General features: G+C 36.5%; 1 protein-coding gene across 1 annotated transcript; it reads right to left on the bottom strand.

The window, feature by feature from the left end:
- Positions 1-3,681: 3,681 nt before the first annotated feature.
- LOC114262732 (Tetratricopeptide repeat (TPR)-like superfamily protein) lies at positions 3,682-21,618 on the bottom strand. The gene is made up of 19 exons (XM_028203112.2): positions 21,407-21,618; positions 21,246-21,320; positions 20,189-20,308; positions 20,061-20,101; positions 14,845-15,056; positions 12,852-14,734; positions 11,170-11,385; positions 10,376-11,053; positions 9,986-10,221; positions 9,646-9,856; positions 9,352-9,507; positions 8,725-8,882; positions 8,447-8,639; positions 7,524-7,918; positions 6,858-7,038; positions 6,548-6,777; positions 5,336-5,999; positions 4,939-5,017; positions 3,682-4,317 (listed from the first exon to the last, which is right to left on the bottom strand). Exons 1-19 carry the CDS (start codon positions 21,407-21,409, stop codon positions 4,004-4,006), a joined length of 6,045 nt encoding a protein of 2,014 aa, XP_028058913.2. The 5' UTR covers positions 21,410-21,618; the 3' UTR covers positions 3,682-4,003.
- Positions 21,619-23,029: the final 1,411 nt, after the last annotated feature.

The raw sequence follows: 23,029 nt of genomic DNA, 5'->3' as shown, positions 1-23,029 counted from the left end.
GTTCTGTCTTCAAAGCAAAAAACAGCGCAATCGATAGGTTCTTACCAACTGCCATACTATTTTTTAAAAAATTTCTAGACTTGGCAAGCTCTAGACGCTTGATTATTTAGACATATGAGAGGCATTACAAGTATGAATGTAATAAATTGAAAACAAATATTAAATAATAAAACAAAAACAATATAAATTTTATACCTATTAAAAGACTTAAAAAAATTATATTGTTTTTTGATTAAATATACTATAATAATATATCTATAAAATCAGGCTTGATTCGTATTAAAAATTCAAAATCCCAGTAAGTATAGATATGATACCTAAGGGTTCATATTTAAGATCAATAACAGATTTAATGACATAAAAAAGGATATTAATGAAAAAGTTAGCATATTAAACCAATAACAAAGGATTTTTATAATAAAAAGATTAAGGAAGTTTCGATTTCATTTCGTGGAAAGGAAAAAAAAAGAAGCTCCATCAGAACTGAATGCACAAAATACGTTCTAGAAAAAATATCATTTCTGATTTTATTTTTGAAAAGAAAATGAAACTCTAAATTAAAAATTAAATAAATAAATAAGGAGATGAAGAAGAAGAACTTGCCTCAGAAGGGTCTGAATTTGTATTTTTCTCTCAAGGGGTCGAAGAGAGAGAGAGAGAGAGAGAGAGATAGAGAGAGGGCGAGGAAAACAAGCGGATCCAAGAAAAATGAGTGAAAGAGAGGCAGAGATTGAAGAGTCTTTTCATTTGGTCTTTTCTAGAATTGACCAGGCAGCTTGTGTGAGATGGAGTATCAAACACTTTTCTTTTACCCCATAGTGGTTGTTTATGAGTAATCATCAATATGTGCCATGGGAATCCACTGAAAAGGAAGAGTCTGTGAGCAGGATACACTTTTTGGTTAGCAAGTTGGTAGGTGCCCAAAATATAGACATTGAATAAGTTTTTGGGCATTCTAAGTTCTGACAAATAAAATAAAGCATGTGTAGATGACTGTCTGATTAGGCTTAACGCATGTGTCGATGATTTGATGGTGGCAGAAAAAAAATGTTAATAATGGTGTTGATGATATTTTTTCCTGATGGCATTATAGGTTTTCTAGTGGTAGCAACCAATAACATTAGCATTTGGTAGGTATTACTTGTAAAAGGTGCCTCTTCAATCCTTTGTTTTTGAAAATTTTCAAGCTTATCCAGTTTCTAACCAACTAAAAAACATTATAGATTTTTTAATTTTTTTATTGTCATATCTTTGTTTTACTTAAGAACTAGTTGCTTAGACAGTTGATAGTGATTTTCTTCATATGACAAATACAAGGAATGGAGTTAGAGTGGAAGGCCTATTTGGGAGTCCTTCTCTTTCTCTCTCTCTGTAGATGACCTATGAAAACTTGCCATGAATAGTTGATTTGGGGTATGTCTTTCAAGCAGAGTTAAATGCATTTGTAATATGTTTTTTGGGTGAATAAAATTTGTAATATGTTAGTTGAGAAAATTTGTATTTCTCTGCGTAGCTTCTTTTTGTATTTTGTGTTAATTTATTTCATGTTTCCATATAATAGTGTCTTTTTGATATTGTTGTTTGAGTTAATTTAATTTCATGTTTACATATAATGTTTGGCTTCTTTTTTTCTTTTTTACTTTGATCCGGCACTAGCTTGGGTTGGAGTGGTTGGACCAACTTCAAATTCAAGTAACCTTGTTGATCTTATTTCATTGAACTCTTCTATTGTCAGTGATTTGGTGAGTTAATACCGTTGTACGAGACATTAGTGAGAATGGCAATGGAAGAAAGTCGACATGGAAAGCAACAATCAGCTGCCACCACAAACCCAGCCATCAGTTCATGCCGAAAGAAGAAGTCGGAAGAAGCTACTTTCTTGGAGGATGTAAAGGATCACATTGATGAGTTTATTCATGCATCAATGGATGAACACAAGACTTGCTTCAAGAAAACAATCCAGAAGGTATAGATCCAACTCCACAACGCTAGCCATCTCTGTGACTTATCTTTAACTCTGAATAATCATATCATGTCCGGTGCTGATTAACATATTGGGTGTGTCTCAGATGTTTGGAATGTCGAAAATTGTTGCAGAAAGGAGTTCAGCCCCGGAGGAAGTCGAAAGTTCTTTGCCCCTTCAAACTGTTGTGTCTGACTAGTCGATTAGTAACTTTTCATGACAGCTTAATAATTAGCATTAAGAATTTGCAAGCTAATAAATTACAATGCATAGTGTGTATGCTCTTTTCTGATTGTTGTCTGGTTTCCAATGATAATATAGAGAGTGTGATTAGTTTTTGAGAGCCACATAAATTTCTTTGATGCTCATAATGTGGCATATTCCTATTTTGTTTTTTTTGTTTTTGTTTTTGTTTTTTTCTCTCTTCAATGGAATATATAATCAAGTTAAAGAATAGAGAAACTGCCCGCTCTATGTCCATCCTTGTTAAAGTTAAAGAAGACTGTGTTTGGTTTCTATTAGTAGTAAAATGTGTAAATAAATAATGAAAAGCAATATTTTGGTTCAAACAATAAAATTGTACCGTCTCTGTGCAAATAGGAATTTATTATCAAGATTATATTTTCTTTTGAAAATTTTTGGTCTCATGTTGAATATTAAGTGATTGTATCTAGGGTTGTAAACGAATTGAGTCGAGCCGAGTTTTATTGAGCTCGAGCTAGAGCTCGGCTCGTTTATTTATCAAGCTCGTTTATTTAGTTCAAGCTCGGCTTGATAAGAAACTGGGTTCAAGCTTGGTTTGGTTCGTTAACATTAATGAAATTCGAGTTCGGCTTGATAATTTTTTTTAATATTATTTAATATATAAATAATATATTTATTATAAGCTGGCGCGAGCTCGAGCTCGGCTCGTTTATTAAACGAGTTTAATAATCGAACTCGAGATCGGTTCGTTTACTAAATGAGCCGAGCTTGTTCATGAACAGTTCGGTTCATTTGCAGTTCTAATTGTATCAAACATTACTTTTCTAATTGGGTACCATAGTAAAATAATATGGAATTTATAATTATTCAATAAAAATAATAGAGGAAACTCAATCATGCCTTCTTAAAGAACTTATTTGGCTTCTCTGGCGTATGAACAAACAAGAATGTAAGACCATGTTTGATTCACAACACTAATAGTGAGGTATTAATAATCCTATTAAATTAGTGTGGTATTAGTTATCCCACCCCTACCCCATTACTAATAATCCTACAAATTTGTTGGATTAATTATCCATTGGATTAATAATCCTAAACTAAAATGTCAAAACAAACATAGGATGATTGGGCCCACGGATTAATAATCCCAATCCTATACTTTAATCCTTCCCATCAAACATGCCATAAGAGTTTTACTAGTGTTTATTATTCGTCACTAAAAGTACAAATGAAAAAGATAACTTGAGCTTTTGCCACGGCAATATTCGTCATAATAGGTAACCAAAAAATATTATCAAAATTTTCTTTTAACGACAGCTGTGGTGTCTCCAAAAATATAGTTTTATTATTTTTCATTTGTTTTTAGACTTTTTTTAAAGAAAAAAAAATTGCTTTTTCAAAAAGTGCATAAAAAGTTTTTTTGTTCTCTAAAAAATATAAAAGAATACAAAATAAATAATAAACAACAGAAGAAGTTCTCAAACTAGTCCATTTCGAGCACAACATCCAGCCCCTAAACGAACAAAAGAAACGGAAAATTTTTATTGTTCAAATGTCTAACAAATTGCCTACGATTTCTCTCTTCTACTAGGAAATTGGTTTGTACATAAAAAATCGCAAAATGTGAGATTGTCATGACATAAACAAACCTCGTCAGGTAATAAGTAAAATAGAAAAGACTGCATTTATGAGCACTCCTGTCCTGTCATCTCTTCCAAACAACATTTCCAACTTTCTAAGAAGAAGAAAAGAAAAGAAAAGAAAGAAAGTCCCCCCCATACATGCCGTATATCACTACACATTTACAAGTTTGTCGGTTGCCAGGCCAAACTGAAGTCAACCTTTGCCAGGATCTGCTCCATCGTGCACATCCAGATTGCTTCTTGATTCAACATTTTTGTTACAACGAATAAGATTTGGAGTAGCTGAAAAAATCGCATGCTTCTCACCAGTTGGATTTATGACTGGGTCATGAGTTTTCTCGCCTTCCAGCAAAGCAGATGCCACATTCTGTGCACTCTCACTTTCAGGCAATGAAGCAGATGTCGTATTTTGGGAGCTGTCATTTTTGGGCACAGCAGCTGATGCCATGGTGGTTGATGTAGCAGCCTCTGCTACACTGGATTTACTTGCTCCATCTTTCCCACCACCTATCACATCAGCATTATGAATAAACATCAGTGACTAGGAATGATGAATTAACACATTCAAGAGAACCAAAGGAATAAAAAGAAATGACGATGGCTACTTTCCGGGCTTCAAGATTGTGCCACGTCAGTATTTTTCGTAAATTGAAAGTATAAATTATCTAGCCATTGACCCATTAAATATTGGGTCAGGTTTTTAAATTGGATCTAATATTGGGTTTTTAAACAGGTGGATAAAATCTGAACCATTAATTTTAAAAAATGCCGACATGGCGAGCATCTGAGCAACAGACTAGACGTCCAGTTCAGAAGGACCCTGGCCTGATAGAAATTAGTCATTTCCATGAGCAATGATCTGGTGAATTTTTCATAAATACAAGACGAAGTGCCGAAACAAAAGACGAGACGTAAACACGTGCACGTGCACACATATAGTTCGTGTGTAAGGGAGAAGAAAGAAAATTACAATCTGGCATTGATTCAATTTTTCTAAATACTACAGCAGTTGGCATTGGCCCCAGACACACGTATATGTTCCCAAAATATTGGGCAGTGTGAGCAAATAGAAAATAAGCAACCTCAGAATTATGAAAAAATGAAGACTGAAAAAAATAAGAAGGGGACCTGTATTAGAAGCGCCAGCAGCGGGTGTATTTGTATTTGAGGGCACTGATGAACTTCCAGATCCTTTTTTCATCTTTGACTGCAGATATAGAACCAAAAACCAAGATATATTAGTTCCATTTGCTCGTAAATTCCTTTTACATGCAATTGTAAATTTTACTCTCATAATGCTCTAAATCTAATAAAAGAACAATTGCTAAAGTTGTTTTGGCTGCTTCTGCAGACATTCAATCCAAAATTTAGTCAATAGGCCACAGAAGCAGCCAAAGCAGCCAGTGTTGAAGGACAAAGCATAATAAAGTGCCAATCACCTCCTAGGAATTAATTTACATTCATTTACACAATGCATTTTGGCATGCCAACCAAACACCTCTACAAAGTTTACTCAATTAAATACCTTGGCATTTTCTTCACAATACTTCATTACAGCTGGGATGTTCGTGTAATGGCCATGCAACAGTGTGTACGCCCATAAAAGAAGCTTCCGCGGAATATTCAGATCAAGAGCATTGACCCCATCGAGGCCTGGATAGAAGTGTCCTGCAGTTGCTAACTGAAATGGCACCACATTCAGGTTGATACTTGATGGGAGCACTGCACAGGAGGTGTCCCTACTTAAGTTGTAAGAACATCTAAGCAGTGTGGCAGCTGTCTCCAGATCTTGCTCTGAAGTTTTCTTGATTATAACATTTTTGATCTTCGACAATAAAGGGTTCCATTTTGTTTCAAGATTTTTTAGATGGTTTGGGTCTTCAAAGGAAGACTTCCACAATTCATTTGTCTGCAGATCAACACAGAGCTGTTGGCTGCTCTCTGACCCCAAATCTGACGGATTAGGAACTTGGATCTCACTTGACAGTCCAGAATGTAAAGGAGTGATCAATGCCAAGTTAATTACAAGTGACCGATACCAAGCAACAGAGACATGCTTATAAACTTTAGCACAATTGCTATTTGACAACTTTGGATTCTTAAAACGCTTTCGTATCTTTTCACTTATTCCTTCAAGTACTTCCACTCTGACATTTCTCTCTAATAAGTGGATATATTGGTAGAGATATCTACAAGAAGGAGAAAAATTATTAGAACGTATGTAAAACCAGGAGAGGAGCCTATTTCTTTCATGTGAACTGATATTGGATAATAAATTGCTAAAGATGTATACAACCCTTGGAATGCACTATGCTGAATCAACACATTGGCCAATTCAGAACACTAGAATAGTGAAATTCCACTCCCACCCTGATGGTCCCCACCCCCTCTCCTCCCGGACACCCCCCACCCCATTCTCTCTCTCTCTCTCCCTCTCTCTCTCTCTCTCATATATATATATATATACAGATATGTATGTTTGTAACTAGGATGTTAGAGAAACGAAGCAGCATCGGGGGGGTGGCAGAGGAGGTGAGTGGTAAGATGGGGAGGTGGGATGCAGAAAGAATTTTGTTTTTTGTAATTTTGTCCTAAATGGTAATTGTGCCTTGGAAAAAATTGTCATAAATAATTTCTAGTGAGTGTACATGGAAATATTGTGTGTACATTTAGAAGCTCCGTAAGTTTGCATATAGTTCAGGCTTCTTAGGAAATTAATTTTCTCAGCATCACTTACCCATATAAGCTGCTCTCCGTTAATTCTGGGCTAATGATCTCGGGCAAATAGCATAAATCTGACCATAAGTTCATCTGCTCAATGAACAAGGAGAAAATTTTCTCCAGAAGATGCTCAGAGCGGCTTGCAGCACCAGAGCCAACATTCTCAGTTTGATGTGTCGATGAAATTAAGGACTTAACATACCTCCCAAGAGCTACTGGAACAAGATCTTCGAGGCACAAGGAGAACTGGATTTGACACTGATAGTAAGTCTTACTGCAACATATATTTAATCAAGGAAATCTTTAAAATGAAAATATGGCTGTACCCTCTTATCTGCTCGAATAGAGATGTAGGCCCGGTCAAGTGTACAGATGTCTCCCGTCTCCTCCAACAGTTTCCAATAAAACAGAATGTACTTCCTAATGCAAGTGATAAATTTGCGAGAGCTTTCTGGTAAGTGAACTTCAAGGACCTTTCTGTTCCCAGAAAGACCTGGTGTTTTGCGCCTGAAATTAAGAGAAGGAAAAATATGCCGATTGTATATTGAATTATTTCGTTCAGAAGCTAATAAAAATAACTAACAAAGGAACTACAGGAAAATGTTACTAGGTGGGACTTCCTCTTATTTCTTTCTTTCTTTCTTTCTTTATTTTTTTCTTTTTTTTAATTTTGGATAGACAATGTGCATGTCTCCGTAGTAGCCTAAAATTATAACTAAGGCCAAAACCCAGCCTTTACTGGGGACTTTCCAGTAATACATTCAAAACACGATTCATCACTCTAGCAAAGCATGTAGAATCATTTTAGCATTTCAAGAATGATATCATTTCAATGTGGAGACGACACTATTTAGTATTTCCTATGATAATGACTTGTCCCTTTTTCTTTTAATTACTCAGACATGGTAATAAAGACACATTTTCATTGTAATTACTTCATGGAGCCAAATAAGAAAAATATTTGTGTTGCAGAAATAGTTCGAGGCTTGTACCTTCCTTTCTTGACCATACTATCAATCTCCCACATATTAATTGTGAAGGATGAGCGAGATGACTTAAAGCAAAAGGAAAGTTCATCCTTTGCCCTCTCCAAATCCCCACTCTCACCCCTTCTGTACAGCCCTTGGGCAAGCATATATCTGGCCTTATGAAAATGTTTTAGGTCTCCTTCTACACAAATTTCAAGGGCAGAAAGGCAATCTCTGTAAAGCATATGCCACGCCTCTTCCAATTGATGTGAATCTACTAGCTTTGTATCCTCGGGATTGGTTTGAATACTTTTGTCCTCAACATCCATTAACAAATCTGGAATTTCAGTACCCATTCTGCTCAATATCTTCACGATATTCTCCTTTGTTGATTCATTAAAAGAATATTCTGCAACAACCTAAGGTAAACCCAAGAATAATCAAGACAAAAAAAACAAATTATAGCACAGACATCAACTACAACATTACTTGTGCAAGTTGAAGATATTGTCAATAATAAAGGTAAAACTAATTCATAATAATAAATAAATAAATAAACTACAACCATGCATAGGTGTGTATGTTTCTACATGTTTGTTTGTGTCCAAGTGATCGTTTCTCTTCATGTAGGACTAAGCAGAGATGCATATGTATTTAGATGCAATTATTTTGACATGGTAAAACCTTGGCCTAATAATCTTGAGGTTATGGGTTCAAGTCACGGGGCAACCACTTTGTGCACTATGCCAAAAATTAGGTGTGTACCCAATCTTTCCCCTCCCAAACACACATTAATGTGTACTAATTAGGTGGTGTTTTTTTTTAATATTAGATATCTTTCATCTGCCACTTTCAAATAAAACACACAAATGAATAAATCAATGGAAAAAATGAAAAGTACAAAAAGATAATGGAAAAACGAAAGATAAGTTCGACATAGGAACAACCTTTAGAGCCTCTTTATTTTGTTTGCCACATGTACAAAGTAACTTTAAACGTGAAGCATGCATCCTGTAGACAGCATCTACGGCTGAAGGATTCAAATCAATAGCCTTATCATAATATGAAAATGACATCTCATGTGAGTATCCAAGCTTTTCAGAGAGTTTCCCCAAATAAAATGCGTGAGACCAATCTTCCCTGCAAGTAGAAGTCTCAAATTTGTTGGTGCAGTTCATATTTGAAAAGAATAGCAAACTAATAGCAAGTGCGAAAAAGAAGATACTTATGCGCGAAGGCCTTCTTAAAATGTCTCGTTGCATTATGACAAAACATCATCCATGCTGAATCCTTTGAGGGTAAAACAGATCTCTGATCATAGAAGGGAACCACATTCTGTAGGCCATCATAGTACACTAATGCCAATAATTCATGTATCTCACCCTGGAACCAAACAAAATTTATTAATTGCCTGACAATTTACCATATAATAAATAGAAATATTAAGAGCGAAGAAGAAAAACCACTTTTAATCTTAGCCTCCAAGATTATCTCATTTTTTCTTAAGCAACTTTACTGGTTGTATGGTAGATACTTGCAGGTGCAGGATCCAACACAAGGCACGCCTCACTTTACAGATTTTGATCTCAAAATTATCAGAATGGACCTGACCAGTTGATTTGATGACCATTCAAATGATTAACCATCCAAATGTTCATATCATCAGACTAACCAAATTGGCAATAACCCTAACACTAGACCATGACACACCTTTGGTGTCGAATCTGTATGCTGTTGAATCTATCAAATTCAATTTGCAAGCCATGTCTAGATAGCAAGGGTGAAAATGCTATATGGATTTGAACATCAATATTTGAAGATCGTATAATCGAACGTAAGGACTGAGTGGGACCTGTTGAGCTGATGTCTTTGCTAAAGCCAAAGTCATTAATAGACACCGCCGACTTCTCCTACGACTTGTCTCAACTCTGTGAGGTAAAGTAGAATTCTTCCTCCAACCTAAAACATTTATCTGCTTACTACCATCATTTAGCAGTAAATCCACCTCCTGCGTACATAAACCATGGGAAGTCTTCATCAATCAAATTAATGCTGGGAATCATCAAAGCACAGCAACACATCTTTTTTCTCATTTTCAATTTTGTACAACATTCAATAAGAGAAAGATAATTAACATCAAATTTACCTCGTCATAAATATTGGCAAGCCGTTGCCAACTCTCAAAGCGTAAAGGATTGTACTGTAAATCATATTTGAAAAGTTTAGCATTTTGCTCTACAAATTCTTCCCCTTCCTTGGTGAGTACAAACCCAGCCCATTTATCAGTTGCACTCATTTCTTCAGACTGAGCAAGGAGGTAATACAAGTTGCAATAGACCTCCATATACGGGTCAGAGCTGCAATCAGTTAATTACACATCAAAAAGACAGTTCGTTCCAAGTAATAACAATCTATGGACCAAAGCATTATTTGGGGGAAAAATAAAATTAAATGGCACATAAAAATACTGATCAATGGACGTATACCTCCCTAATGATGATGCCTTGAGTTGTTTGAGGCTTCCACCATCGGGAAATATAATCTTCATGATAGAATCAAGAAACCCATCAGATCCGGCCACTTCTGAGAGTTTATCTTCACACAGATTAGGATCATCTAAGAACTTATCAATTGCATTTCCAGCCAAAACATTGTCTGGTGGCTGTGGAAAGTGTTTGCGTATGGCTCTTAATACTCTCCGAAGCTTTACCAATCTAGTTCTCTGCGATGCACAAATGTTAGCAGTCAAATGGAAGTCAGAAAAGCAAAAATCACCACATAATCTTCAAAAAAGAAAATAATAATTTGAGACTAAAGAAAAATGGGAAAAAAAAAACCAAAGAAAGAAATGAGAAAGGAACAGAAAATTCACTAACAGATGAAGCCTTTGCATAGGGCAGTATGTACTGGAAAACATCAGCACACTGTTCCTTTGTCTGATAATCGCCACGGCTAGTATTTTTGTGCTGCACAAAATCATCTTCATAGGATGAATCTGATCTAAGCTTTAAACCATACAAACAGAAAAAGCATCGATCCAAAGCATTATCAATTCCCAACTCAAGTTCCTCCCTTTCATCTTCAGTTAGTTCACTGCCAAGAGCATTAGATTGATTGCTTGCGTTTTCTCCATGGGACATACCATTGGGCCCATCACCACTGCATTTGCTACATTCCAATCCTGCATTCTCTTTCTCCATACTCTCATGAGGCAAAATGCCTTTGGCAGGCACTCCTTCAAGAACATCCTTCTCCACAATATTGCCTTTATCTATAGCAACATTCACTGTATCTGAGGCAACATTTACCGTGTCTGACTTTGATTTGTCTAGAGATGTTTCGACATGATTATTGTGGGAAAGCTGCTCGTCACATTGCATTGTTTCCAATCCCTTGTTTAAAGAATGAAAGTTTGACTTAAGCTTCATATCCAAGGACAATAGATGCTTTATTGCAAGTTTTAGAAATGTTCCTTCCTCTATTTCACCATCTCCACCTGCACAGCAGAGCCCATACTCTGCCAGCAAGTCATGCATTGCCACGATCAATTCAATCTGAGATAATAAATGAAAGCAAATGGTGTTAAAAACTTAAATGAAAGACAGAAATCACTGCATAGGCCAACACAATGTGAAGTTTCAATTCCTCAGAAGACGGCAATACAACTCACTTGAGTTTTGATAGGGACATTCGGGTTCAGATGTTGAAGTTTGCAGAATAAAATGGCTGAATCAATAAAGCAGCATCTTTGGCTTTGTTCAATTTGATCTGAAATTGCAGGTCCAGCAGATTTCTTAGAAAAGTATGTGCTCGCAATATTGCACATGAGTGTCAGCAGCAAAGACTGAATATCACCAATAATTCTCAGAAGAGCAATAAAGCCATTCTGCAAAAAGACAACAAGCATATGCTGTAATGAAAAATGGCTGCAAGAAGATAAACAGAAGATTAACTGAATCATGTATCCTTGAAAAACTGGAATCTGCTTTAAAATCACAAAAATGTCAACCATAATCCAATCAGTATTACAGTTGTGAAGGTAAAACACCTTTGCTGAACCCTGCATTAATAAACGGGGGAAAATAAAATAAAATGCTGAACCAGCATGTAAGCAAGAATCCACAGTAATTCCCATAATCACTGAGGCCACAGGTAGGCATGCAATCTCAATACATGAAGCCTGAGTGATTGTGGGAATAACCATGGATACAGTTTGTCTTCCTCGAGGATGCTTGATCTGTCCAGTTTGTCTTCCTTCAGGGGTTTATCTTTCTGGGGGATTTGCATTCCCTGAGGGAATCGAGCTATTTGATCCCGGCCTTGTTCTAAGGCTCTTTGCTGGAACGCAAAGATTCAACAAGGCTCGCCAAAGGATTCCCTGGTGTCCATACTTCAGAGTTGGTCTCATAAAGCCTTTCTTGGACTGTTGATGCCTTTCATTGCTAGAGGAGTTTATGTCCGAGGGTTATGCAATGGTGGTGCTTTTGAGCTTTTGCCCCTTGATCGGGGTTTGCCTTAGGCTCTTCTAGAGCTATTTGCCTTGCTCATTTGTCACTCCACTTTGAGCTGGTACTCCATAGAGGGAAATGGATTGCTTTGAGGATTCTTATTTCCTGCAGTTTCCTTTCTCCCGTTTTTTGGACTTTTGGTGGTAAAATTCAAAATTCAAATGTAGGGTTTTTACTCCTTACAAACTGAAACGAATTTGTAATTTTTTTTTTTAATAATTTACTAATATAATATGTTTAATTTAAACTATAACTAACATGATTGTGTAACCTACTATGTGAAGATACTTATACTATAGCATAGTTCTTGGTGCCCCTAAAACTCAAAATATTACTTCATATACTAGCCACTTGTCCCTGATAATGCCAGCAGCATTCAATCCTAAATTCAAAACAGTCACAGCTCTTGCTAAACATGATAAGCTTGATCGTGACTCAACCTGACATAAGTAATCCTTGAGCAAGAAACCAACATGCCACTTGATGTATCATGCTTCATAGACCTATAGGGGCCTAGAAGTATTTGAATATTTGGAGGTTTCATCATGATTTGATCACATTTTGCAGGACCAGAGGTTCTGAAAACTTCTGAGTTAGACAGTAATACTGATCGTTTACACTTTATATTGCACGAAGCACATGATCTTAACTGAAAAGTTTAAATCTATCAGTGACCCTACACAAAGCATCAATTCTAAGAAACACATTATGCTTAAAATTATTAAAATTACAGGAAAAAGTAGTAATTGTAGCCATATCTCATAATGATGGTTCTTTCAATAATATATTTAAAAAAAATTATAAAATATAAATGTCAAATTCTACAGATATAAACTGGACTTACATAATTTCCAGATAGATCTATGAAGTTCTTCATTTGTGATACACATTGAGAGATTGCCTTCACTTCTTCTGCAACCAATTGATTCCAATGCATGCTTGGGCTTTCATTTAATTCTGTTCCTGAAGTAGAAAGTGGTTTTAGGACAGACATCTTGTGAATAGATTTATATGAAGCAAGACATTCATCCATGCCAGCTGCAACCAATAGTATTTGCAGCTTCCTTCTGTAACAATTCAAAAACACCTCAAAGTCTGTTGGTTTTGCCTTTTCGCATGCTTTAATGAGAACATCTAATGCTGATAATTCAACTGAAGCAATCTCGTCACCTTTGTTATCAGCAACCCATGATATGTCATGGTGAGTGTCCATTGTAGAAAAGAGAAGGGGAGCAAGCAAGTGTGCACACTCGAGATACATTTCTTTCTCAATTATCTGACCTATGGCTCCCCCTTTCAACAAGAAATCAACCTCTAATAAATTAATTTCGTGGAGAATCCTATCTACAGTTAACTCTCTAATAACTTTGCAGTGTGGCAGGCAAACAGACCGAAGGTGATTGTTCAGATTTTCTTCATTGGATAAATGTGACAAAGAAATACAGAATTCTTGCTGAGCTTTAGTCCTGTCACCATCGAAAATTGATAATCGCCCACTTAACCAAAAAAAGCGAACCCAAAAGTGAGAATTATTGGACAACAGAGAACTGATCCCAACTGATGTTTCAGAATTGCATTGAGAACTACTTGTTGAAGAGCTATTCTCATCCCCAGATGCACCAATTATGTGGAAAGGATAATCTGAAGCTACAGATTCAATGATTTTACAAAGATGATAAGATGCATCAGACATGAAGTCAGACCGCCTGGAGGTGTCAGAAGAGCGCGACCCAAAGTCATAGTACAGCTCAGCAAGAAAAAGACTGCATTCCTTTGTCCTATCCCTTCCCCAGTGCCTTGTCAATTTCTCCAACTCCAAAAACAAAGCAACGGTATCCCGGTATGAAATGGCTCTACTTGCAACCTCTTCTAAAAGCAAGTGACCCATGTGGTAAGCACCATAATTTTTTGAAGTTTTCTTGACAAATCTTGTAACATCATCAAATTCAGTATAGACTGGATTAGCCACAACATCAGGACAAGGTAATGAACAACTAACAGCACTATTACTATCTTGAGCTCCTTCTCCAACCACAATAAAAGGTTCCAGAAATTGAACCACAACTTTAGCCAGATCTTTCCTGTTAGCAAAATCCAATTCTTCTTTACCTGGTTTACGACTCCTGAGCCTTTCAAGACGACTACTACGCCTCTCTTGAGGTTGTTCTTCATAAACATTTGTTTCTTTCTCTCTCCAAACACTAGCTTTCTCAGAGTTCCAATCACTGATAGACACACTTTCACCGTCTGAGGTGACATTAGGTCCTTTCCTTTCCACAGACCCCATAATATTTTCTGAACCATGAGGCAATTGTATACTTAATCTAATGTCACCGGATTTGTATAATTTGTCAGACCCCTGTTCAGAACTGCATCCACTCAAGGGATGTAAGATTCCCAACAGTGCATCAGCAAGGCCTGTCCAGGAAGCTTCTGCAAGCTGCAATTCTACATTCTGGTTCAACTTTTTAGGTGCAACACCCTCATCTAGATTATCGCCTGTTCTTTTTCTCTTGTCCAAGAACTTAAGACGAACATGTTTTGGTTTCAGTTTGTCTATACCTCTTGGAGAAAATGGGATTGGTTCCGACTCTTCAATGGTATTTTTGACATGCAAAGCTCGAGAATGTGATGGCCAATGCCTCAAAATTAACTGACTGACAGAAAGACACGCAACCTCATCACCAATAGCAATCAATACTTCCAAGAGCTTCTCCATGCAATTCCCTGGATGCATTGTCCAGAAAAAAAGAACATAATGTCCAGAACTTCTAATAGGATAAAGTTGGCGGTTCATGAGAAACCAAAATCCAAAAATAAATAAATAAAATGCTTACAGTTGTTGGGGCTGCAAAAGAGTCCCTGTTCAAATGCCCATCGCGAGGTACTCAGTAAGCCCATTGAGCATGATAATGTTCCTAGCTGGTTCCAAACAACATAATCCTTGGTGTCAATCTCTACCGCTTGAAGATAGCAGCGTAGAGCACTATCATAATGGGCAGGACCTTGTTGAAGAAAAACAGTGGCAAGGTTCTTCAATGCCAAAAATCTGTAAAAAAGGTATATACAATAAAATATCAAGATGAATGGTAAAGTCTATTAGGTTCCAAAATCATAAAAAATAAACCTAAGAATCAAACAAGTTTGCTCAATCTGTGAAGATAATTTATGTGCATGTCTGTAATTGTAGTTCTTATGATACGAAAAAAATGGGATTGATGCCTCAACAAAATTGGAATAAAGTTGATCCAAAAGATCTCGATTCAAGAGTGTTTCCATGACTATACCACCCCCAGTCAAATTTGTTCCACTTCATCCCTCTTTCATGGCTACATATCTTTCAAGCCAAGGACTAGGTGATCTTTCTCCTGTTACATTAACCGAATTTCCATTTCATTTGGGAAAAGCCAACTTTTTCTGAACAATGTCTTTATCATTTCATCCAACAGACTTTTGTTAGATAGAAAGAGATTTGATAAATACTCATAAATATTAGATAGAGTATTAGAATGGAAAGATCCAGTAGATAATGAACTATTGGATCTAAGCCATCTTTGGTGAGATTTCCCAATATCATGCTAAAAATAGCTCGGATTCCAAAAGAAAATGTCAATCATTTTTTTTTATGAGACATATAAAGGAATATTGAAAATTCAAGTGGCTAAAGTTGAAGCAACTACTTTTGAAGTAAGAGAAAGAAAAACGATGACTAGAGTGCGAGAGTCAAAGTCAGAAAGATGATTCATCACTTGTTTCCTTCATTCAAAATCGTGCATAAGACTTTCATCATCTCGTAAGTCCTAAATGATAAATGCAAAAAGATCTGAGTTAGTGATACTCTTTTTCTTTGGTATACCTAATCCTGGTACTTTTTTAAAACCAAAATCGTGACATGAGCCTCATTTAAAAACCCAATCTGATCAACCCAAATCAAATCTAATAGTAATTCACATAGATCTAGGAATGAACCTCTAGATTTGTATACAAGCTTATATTTTATCATCGAATATATTTGGTTTATTCATTGGTCAAATCATTTACTCCATAGTCAAATAAATCTTTTGAAGAACTTATTAATCGGACAAGAATATAGATAGTCTCATTCTACAAGTCTATACCGACAACAATAAAATGTATAGTAAGTGGAAAGCCATCATAAATGCTTGCGAGTAAAAAGCTCTACAAATGAATGGATCAAATCAACTTGGAAAATTAAAAGATTTGTACAAGTGATACGTTTTGTCACCACTTTGTGAGAGCATCAGACATTCTAAGACAAGCGCTTCCTAGGTCCAATCCCAGATCTACTGCCAAACACAACTTTAAACTCTTCTCAACTAAAAATAGCTCTGTCTTACCAAGTCACCGCAGAGATGCGTAATATATAATTTGTCTATGTGTTTGTCTGAGAGTGCAGAATTTACAACCTATATCTTTGAACTATCTAAGACAGTAATTTCTGCATATGGCCTTAGATCTACTTGAGAACTATTACAGCTTTTTACAAATCTAAGAAAACAAATAGCTCCTTATTGCCATACAAGTGACACATGTTAGTTTTCCACCGAAATTATCCTTCACATATTTCACATTAATTTATTAGGGGGCAGGGATATATAATTTTAACTTGCCAATGTATAACTTCACAAGAAGTATCATTGCCACGCTAGTTATATATATTGGAGGTTAGGAAGGATGTGTTTCATTGGCCCCCCTTATAAAAGAAGTGGAAAATAAACCTTGATGTTGCTCAGCAACTATAGAAATTTATTTAAGTTTTGAATGTTTTGGTTAAACAATGAGAGAGAGAGAGAGAGAGAGAGAGAGAGAGAGAGAGAGAGCTAACAAATGAACAAACTGTTAGAATTTACCATCACCTACCACCACTACCACCTCACCTACTCCACTAAACCTAACCCACTACACCACTACCACCTCACCTACTCCACTAAACCTAACCCACTACACCACTACCACCATCCACTACACCTACATCTATATAAGGAACCATTTGTAATAGACAGAATATGATACAACAATCTTGTAATATATCAATCAAAACATCAATAAATAATATACATCAATTTATTTTACATGGTATCAGAGCTAGGTTAACAACCTAGTCATTTTCACCGGCGGGCGGCAGCCTCGCCTTGGCCGCCCGCCGGACCTCTACACATCCCTTACCTCCTCCGTGTGCCTTGCAAAAATCAGTGCTACCTTGTGCACTCTTCCCACACCCTTCGGATTTGCATCGCTTGCTCCCACCGTGACGGACACAAACGTCAGTCCATCCTCCACTCCAGGCGCCGTCGTTGTCACCGGCGACCAACACCACCTGCCGCCTCATCGCCGAAACACTCTCTCTTGAGTACACTCACCATTTTATCACCTTTCCACCCTCGTCTTCCCGATGTAGCATACAGCAACTCCGTCATGATCAAATGGTATTCTCAAGCCTCATGGTCCGAGACGGCCACGGCCGCGAACAGTGGAGAAAAACCCATATCGACATTGATCGCCACATCATCATCATCGACATCTCTCTCGCCTCCACCACCGGCCAACGCGTCGTCGTCGCCTGTCCCATCTCCGCCTCTACCGAGACCTCTCACAGCCTTTGATTGTTTCCTTGATAATCTCAGCTTCAACTGAATTGGGTTTTATCAATAATCGGTTCAGAATTTCGAGAAATTTGTTCGAGGAAAAAGGAATCATCTGCGCAACTTGTCTGGGTAAGAAAGTAATTCCATTTGTTTGTGTTATCGTGGAGAAAGCAAGCCAGAAAAACAAAAAGGAAAAGCAACTCAGCAAACCCACCTTTAGTTGCAGACTTTTGCAGCGCTAGAGAGAGAGAGAGAGAGAGAGAACTTCCAAAGCAGAACAAAGGGGCTTGAGCTCTGTCTAAACGGCCAACTATCACCCACCCACTCACATTTTTCGATGCTTTCTCTCTCTTTCACTTCATGCGCACTTATGTGCAGAAGATTAAACTCTCTCACTTTCTGTCACCTCGTGGGCTTGTCTCCACCACTTTTGAATATGTGGATTTCCAGCTATCACCTCGTGGGTTTGTTTCCACCATACCCTTATAATATATTATAATCTGCCATATCAACTCACAGATTTACACACTCACAAATATTCTTTTTTTTTTTTATTCTTATTATTATTCTTAAACCACATCAAAAAAAAAAAAAAAAAAAAAACATTTCACATATCACAATCTTTTTTTTTATTATTTTCTGTTGGGCTTAACCTCGATCACTATTTTACACCCCAACCCAAAACCACCACACACACACAAAAAAAAAAAAAAAAAAAAAAAAAAAAAAAAAAAAAAAAAAAAAACACAACAACAACAACCACAACCGCTTTGTTTTCTTTTCTGCAGCCGGCCATCAATCGACCTCACTTCTTCGCCTATTCCGCCGGTCTCTTCTTTTTGCCCCCGTCCTGAGCGGTCCTTGCCGGTGTTGCCTCTGTGTTTCCCACTCCACTGGGCATGATCACTACTCCCTGCTCCTCCACTGCAGCATATGGAAGACCTCCAAATCGGAACATCACGGTGGCCTTCCGCTTCAGCTCCTTATTTTCTGCCCTTAGCACGCTTATCTCTGCTCGCGCATCCTTATACATGCGTTGGAGCAGAGCCAGCTGGGAGTTTAATTGCTGCACCTCATTTGTCCTACTCTGCAGCCGGTGCGACAAGTTTGTGACCGCCGTCATGGACTCCACACATGCCTTCAAAGTATACTGATTGGCCTCCACATCTGACTGCACTGCCATTCTTTGCTCCACCGACCGCATCGGAAAGTTCAACGGAGCCAACTCCGGGGCGCTTGGTTGAGTTTCCAGTGCCACCGCACCAGTTCTCTCTCTCGTTGACTCGTTGAGGTCGGGAAAGAGGGTGAGCAGCCCGCGGGAAGACGATGAAGCCATTTTCTAGGCACCAGAGTGTTACACAGTATCTCTCTCAGAATTCTCTCTCAGAAAACAGAGTGTTACAGAATCTCTCTCAGAAATCTCTCTCAGAATATCTCTCGCAGGTTTTTTGCCTCAGCCTCAGCCTCTGTCTTATAGCCGAGGCAGCCACGCGCATCGCGCGCCTCTTACCACCAGCCGACAAACGGGCACGCAAGCCAAGGCGCCCACGTGCCTCGCCATCATGTCCGGCACACCTTTTGATGAATTGGGCATGCCTTTTGATGGCACGCCTTTTGACAAAATTGGGCACACCTTTTGCGGGTGCCACTTTTCCAAGGGTCCGACAAGACTCTATAAACTGTCCCGACATTTGATACCGGTTAGCTTTTTCAAGGGTCCGACAAGACTCTGTAAACTGTCCCGACATTGATTCCGGTTAGTTTCTACAAGGGTCCGACAAGACTCTGTAAACTGTCCTGACATAGATTCCGGTTAGTTTCTACAAGGGTCCGACAAGACTCTGTAAACTGTCCCGACATAGATTCCGGTTAGTTTCTACAAGGGTCCGACAAGACTCTGTAAACTGTCCCGACATTGATTCCGGTTAGTTTCTACAAGGGTCCAGCAAGACTGTGTAAACTGTCACAACAACTGTCACAACATTGTCTGCTACAACGGTCCGACATGACCCCATAAACTGTCTTCTACATCGGTTTGACACGACCATACAGTGTCTCCTATCCTTTTTTATTTTTATGTATTTTCTTGTTTTGTTCCTCTCTTCAAACTCAAGTTGGTTAGTTTCTATCCTCCTTGAGTTTGCGGGGGGCTGTTAGAATTTACCATCACCTACCACCACTACCACCTCACCTACTCCACTAAACCTAACCCACTACACCACTACCACCTCACCTACTCCACTAAACCTAACCCACTACACCACTACCACCATCCACTACACCTACATCTATATAAGGAACCATTTGTAATAGACAGAATATGATACAACAATCTTGTAATATATCAATCAAAACATCAATAAATAATATACATCAATTTATTTTACACAAACCTAAAAATATAACTAAATTACATTAAAAAAAATAATTGGAGGATAAATTTAAACCTGAGTTGTAAAAGATGACCGTCACTGGCACTACTTTTCACCTAAAACAAAGAAAAGCAAAAGTAAGAAACTATTGACAACCCAATAAGTTGCTTGATCATCTAGTGATCCTTTGGAGCACATGATACCTGAGCACCAGAAATAAGAGGATCTTTTAACACGGATTCTAATAGTTCACGAGCCTTCTCATATTCCTTGGCTTGTAACTTAAGAAGTCCTTCTTGGTAAATTTGTGAAAGATGAAACTCCTGCATTGACCAGATAGAGAAAGCACCGCATGAGGTGCATGGAAGTAAAATACACGAAATTTAACCCGGAGTTTCCGTAACTTGAACTCATCATGCTATGCTTGGTCAGGAAAGAAAAACAAGCAATTTACGTTTTAGTCGCTACCATGTCACTAGCTCAAGTATTCACCAACTAGGTTATTATTATATGAATTTAATAACCTAGCCAATGAATACTAGCATAAGAAAAGCACGAGTAAATAAAATAATTGGTTGACATTACCAAAAATTATATATTGTCTACAAGCCAACCAAAAATGTCAAAAAAGAAAAACAATTCAACGGGGTAAATGAAACACTTTACACCGTTGAAGCTTTCATTTAGCGATGAACAATCAGTTACTTGCAACAACAGGTTTTCTTACTAGAGTCTAGAACCGTAGTTCAAAATAAAAAAGTACACCATAATATAATGTTATAGTGAACTGAATTGGGTTAACTATACAATCCAAGACTCGAGTAGAAGATGAATACTTAGAAAAATCCCAAAACATACTAAGTCAGGAATTGTTCAGTTTTTATTTTTATTTTTTTATTTTTAAATAAGGAACAAACAGAGACATTAACACCCATTTTCTTGAATTTCTAATTATAACAATAAACCATAATTTCTTGAATTTTACAAGGATTTGGATTTAGTTGTATTGATTTCATTTTCTAGGTAACAAGAAAACAAACACCTTTTTCAAATATTGTTTTCTTTTTCTTTCCAGTTCCATAGGTTTCTCGGCAACACCAGTACATGTAATTCCACGAAAAATAGTCAATAAAAAGAAAAACTTTCCCATCTAAAGCCAAATTAAGAATGTAACTAAAAATGCAAACTCTGTATATGTCTATACATACATATATATATTAACGATCACAGATAGAGAAAGAGAGAGAAGGAGGGACGTGCCTGGGCTTCTTTAGTTGGGGCTAAAGGCTCCCACTGGCCTCTTGAGTCTGTATCATTTATAGCTGCGATTGAGAACTGAAACACACGAAAAAGAACAAAACAATTAAATGTCTTTCATTGACAATGAACAAAAGAAGCTCAGAGAGATTCAAAGTACGTACCATTGTTTCGATCGAGAGAGAGAGAGAGAGAGAGAGAGAGAGAGAGAATCAGAGCAAGTGCTTGTTTGTTGTGCTCTCTTCTCCGAAGTCCTGATTTTGGACAGGTTGGGGTTTTGATTTTCGGTTGAGATTAAAAAAAAAAAAATCATTAAATTTTTTGTTTTTATTTGAGAAGTAATTGTAACCTAATTTATCTAGGTATTCTTGTTGTCAAATGAAAAATGCTAGTATAAATTTTAAATTTTAAATTTTTTATTAAATAAATGATGGGTATGAGGTTTACAAAATTATAGACTCCATATTCCAAAAATATTAGAGGTCCTAAAAATTTTACCAAAAATTTTACCAAATGTCATCCACATTTGGTAAAATTTTTGGTAAAATATATCCATATGAGATATTTGATCATTTATTTAGTATAAAATTTGATATTCCTAACATTACTCTGGTTAAACAGCATTAATCGCACAAGTTAATGAATTTTATTTATTTTTTACTGAAAATTACACTTGATTTTTTTTTTTATACTTATAAATAATAATAATAAAATTTCATAAGTTTGATGTAATTACACTCACAAGTTAATGAATTTTATTTATTTTTTAGTGAAAATTACAATTGATTTTTTTTATATTTAAAAAAATATCCCATTTTTTAACAACAGTTTCTAGAAAATTCTACACTCTTATTTTCCGCGTTTTTTTTATTTTTACTGAATTTTTTGAATATTTTATGCAAATTTTTTACTTTTTAGACACACCTAACATAAATACACCTAAAAAGTAAAAAAATTGTAAAAAAAATCTTTTAAAAATTCACTAAATACCAAAAATATAAAAAAAAATACAAGAATTTAGTACATTTTTTGTATTTTTATGTATTTCTTAATTTTTTAAAATATTTTTTCACAATTTTTTTACTTTTTAGACATATCTAAGTAAGGTACATCTAAAAAAGTAAAAAAAAAGTTTAAAATTTTAAAAATATTCACTAAAAATAAAAAAACAAGAAAATCAAAAATTTCAGTTTTCAAAAAACTTAATCCAGAAAACTCAAATCAAACACAGAAATTTCATAAGTTTGATGTAATTACACTAACTAGTAAAATTAAAGAAAACAAAATTAATGTAAATATTGTGTAAACAAGGAAATTTGTTTCGATCCTGTTTGAAATTAATAAAATCTATATACATAGAGTAAAATGGAGAAAAACAGGAGACGTGACGACTATAAAAGATAAAATAATGTAGTGGCGAGTGAAGATAACGAAAAATTAAGTACATCATCTTATTATGTACTCATTTGATTACAAAGTTCCAGTGAGTAAGAAACAAATAACTAAAAATGAATGATTTGTAGTAATGGTGCTTGTGGAGTGGTAGATTAGTTGTTGGCCCTGAGAAGTGGCGGAGTCATTTTTGCTGATTGTCCTCGTGAATGGGGATGGTTGTAATGTGAGATGATGAAATGACTCTGGCACACCACGGAGGGTAACTGGGTGGGAGATAATAGTTTGGTAAATAGATGAGATAGTAGTGAAAGAAGGTAGTTTTACAAGTGGTGGTGGACCTAATCCTCGGCATTAGACTGGGTTGGACTAGTGCAACTTTAAAATTCTCAACC

The sequence above is a fragment of the Camellia sinensis genome, chromosome 13 (genome assembly GCF_055761805.1).
Source record: "Camellia sinensis isolate YWXY chromosome 13, ASM5576180v1, whole genome shotgun sequence".
Lineage (NCBI taxonomy): Eukaryota > Viridiplantae > Streptophyta > Magnoliopsida > Ericales > Theaceae > Camellia > Camellia sinensis.
Note: the sequence above shows the minus strand (reverse complement) of the source record. Positions and strands in the feature narration are given on the sequence as shown.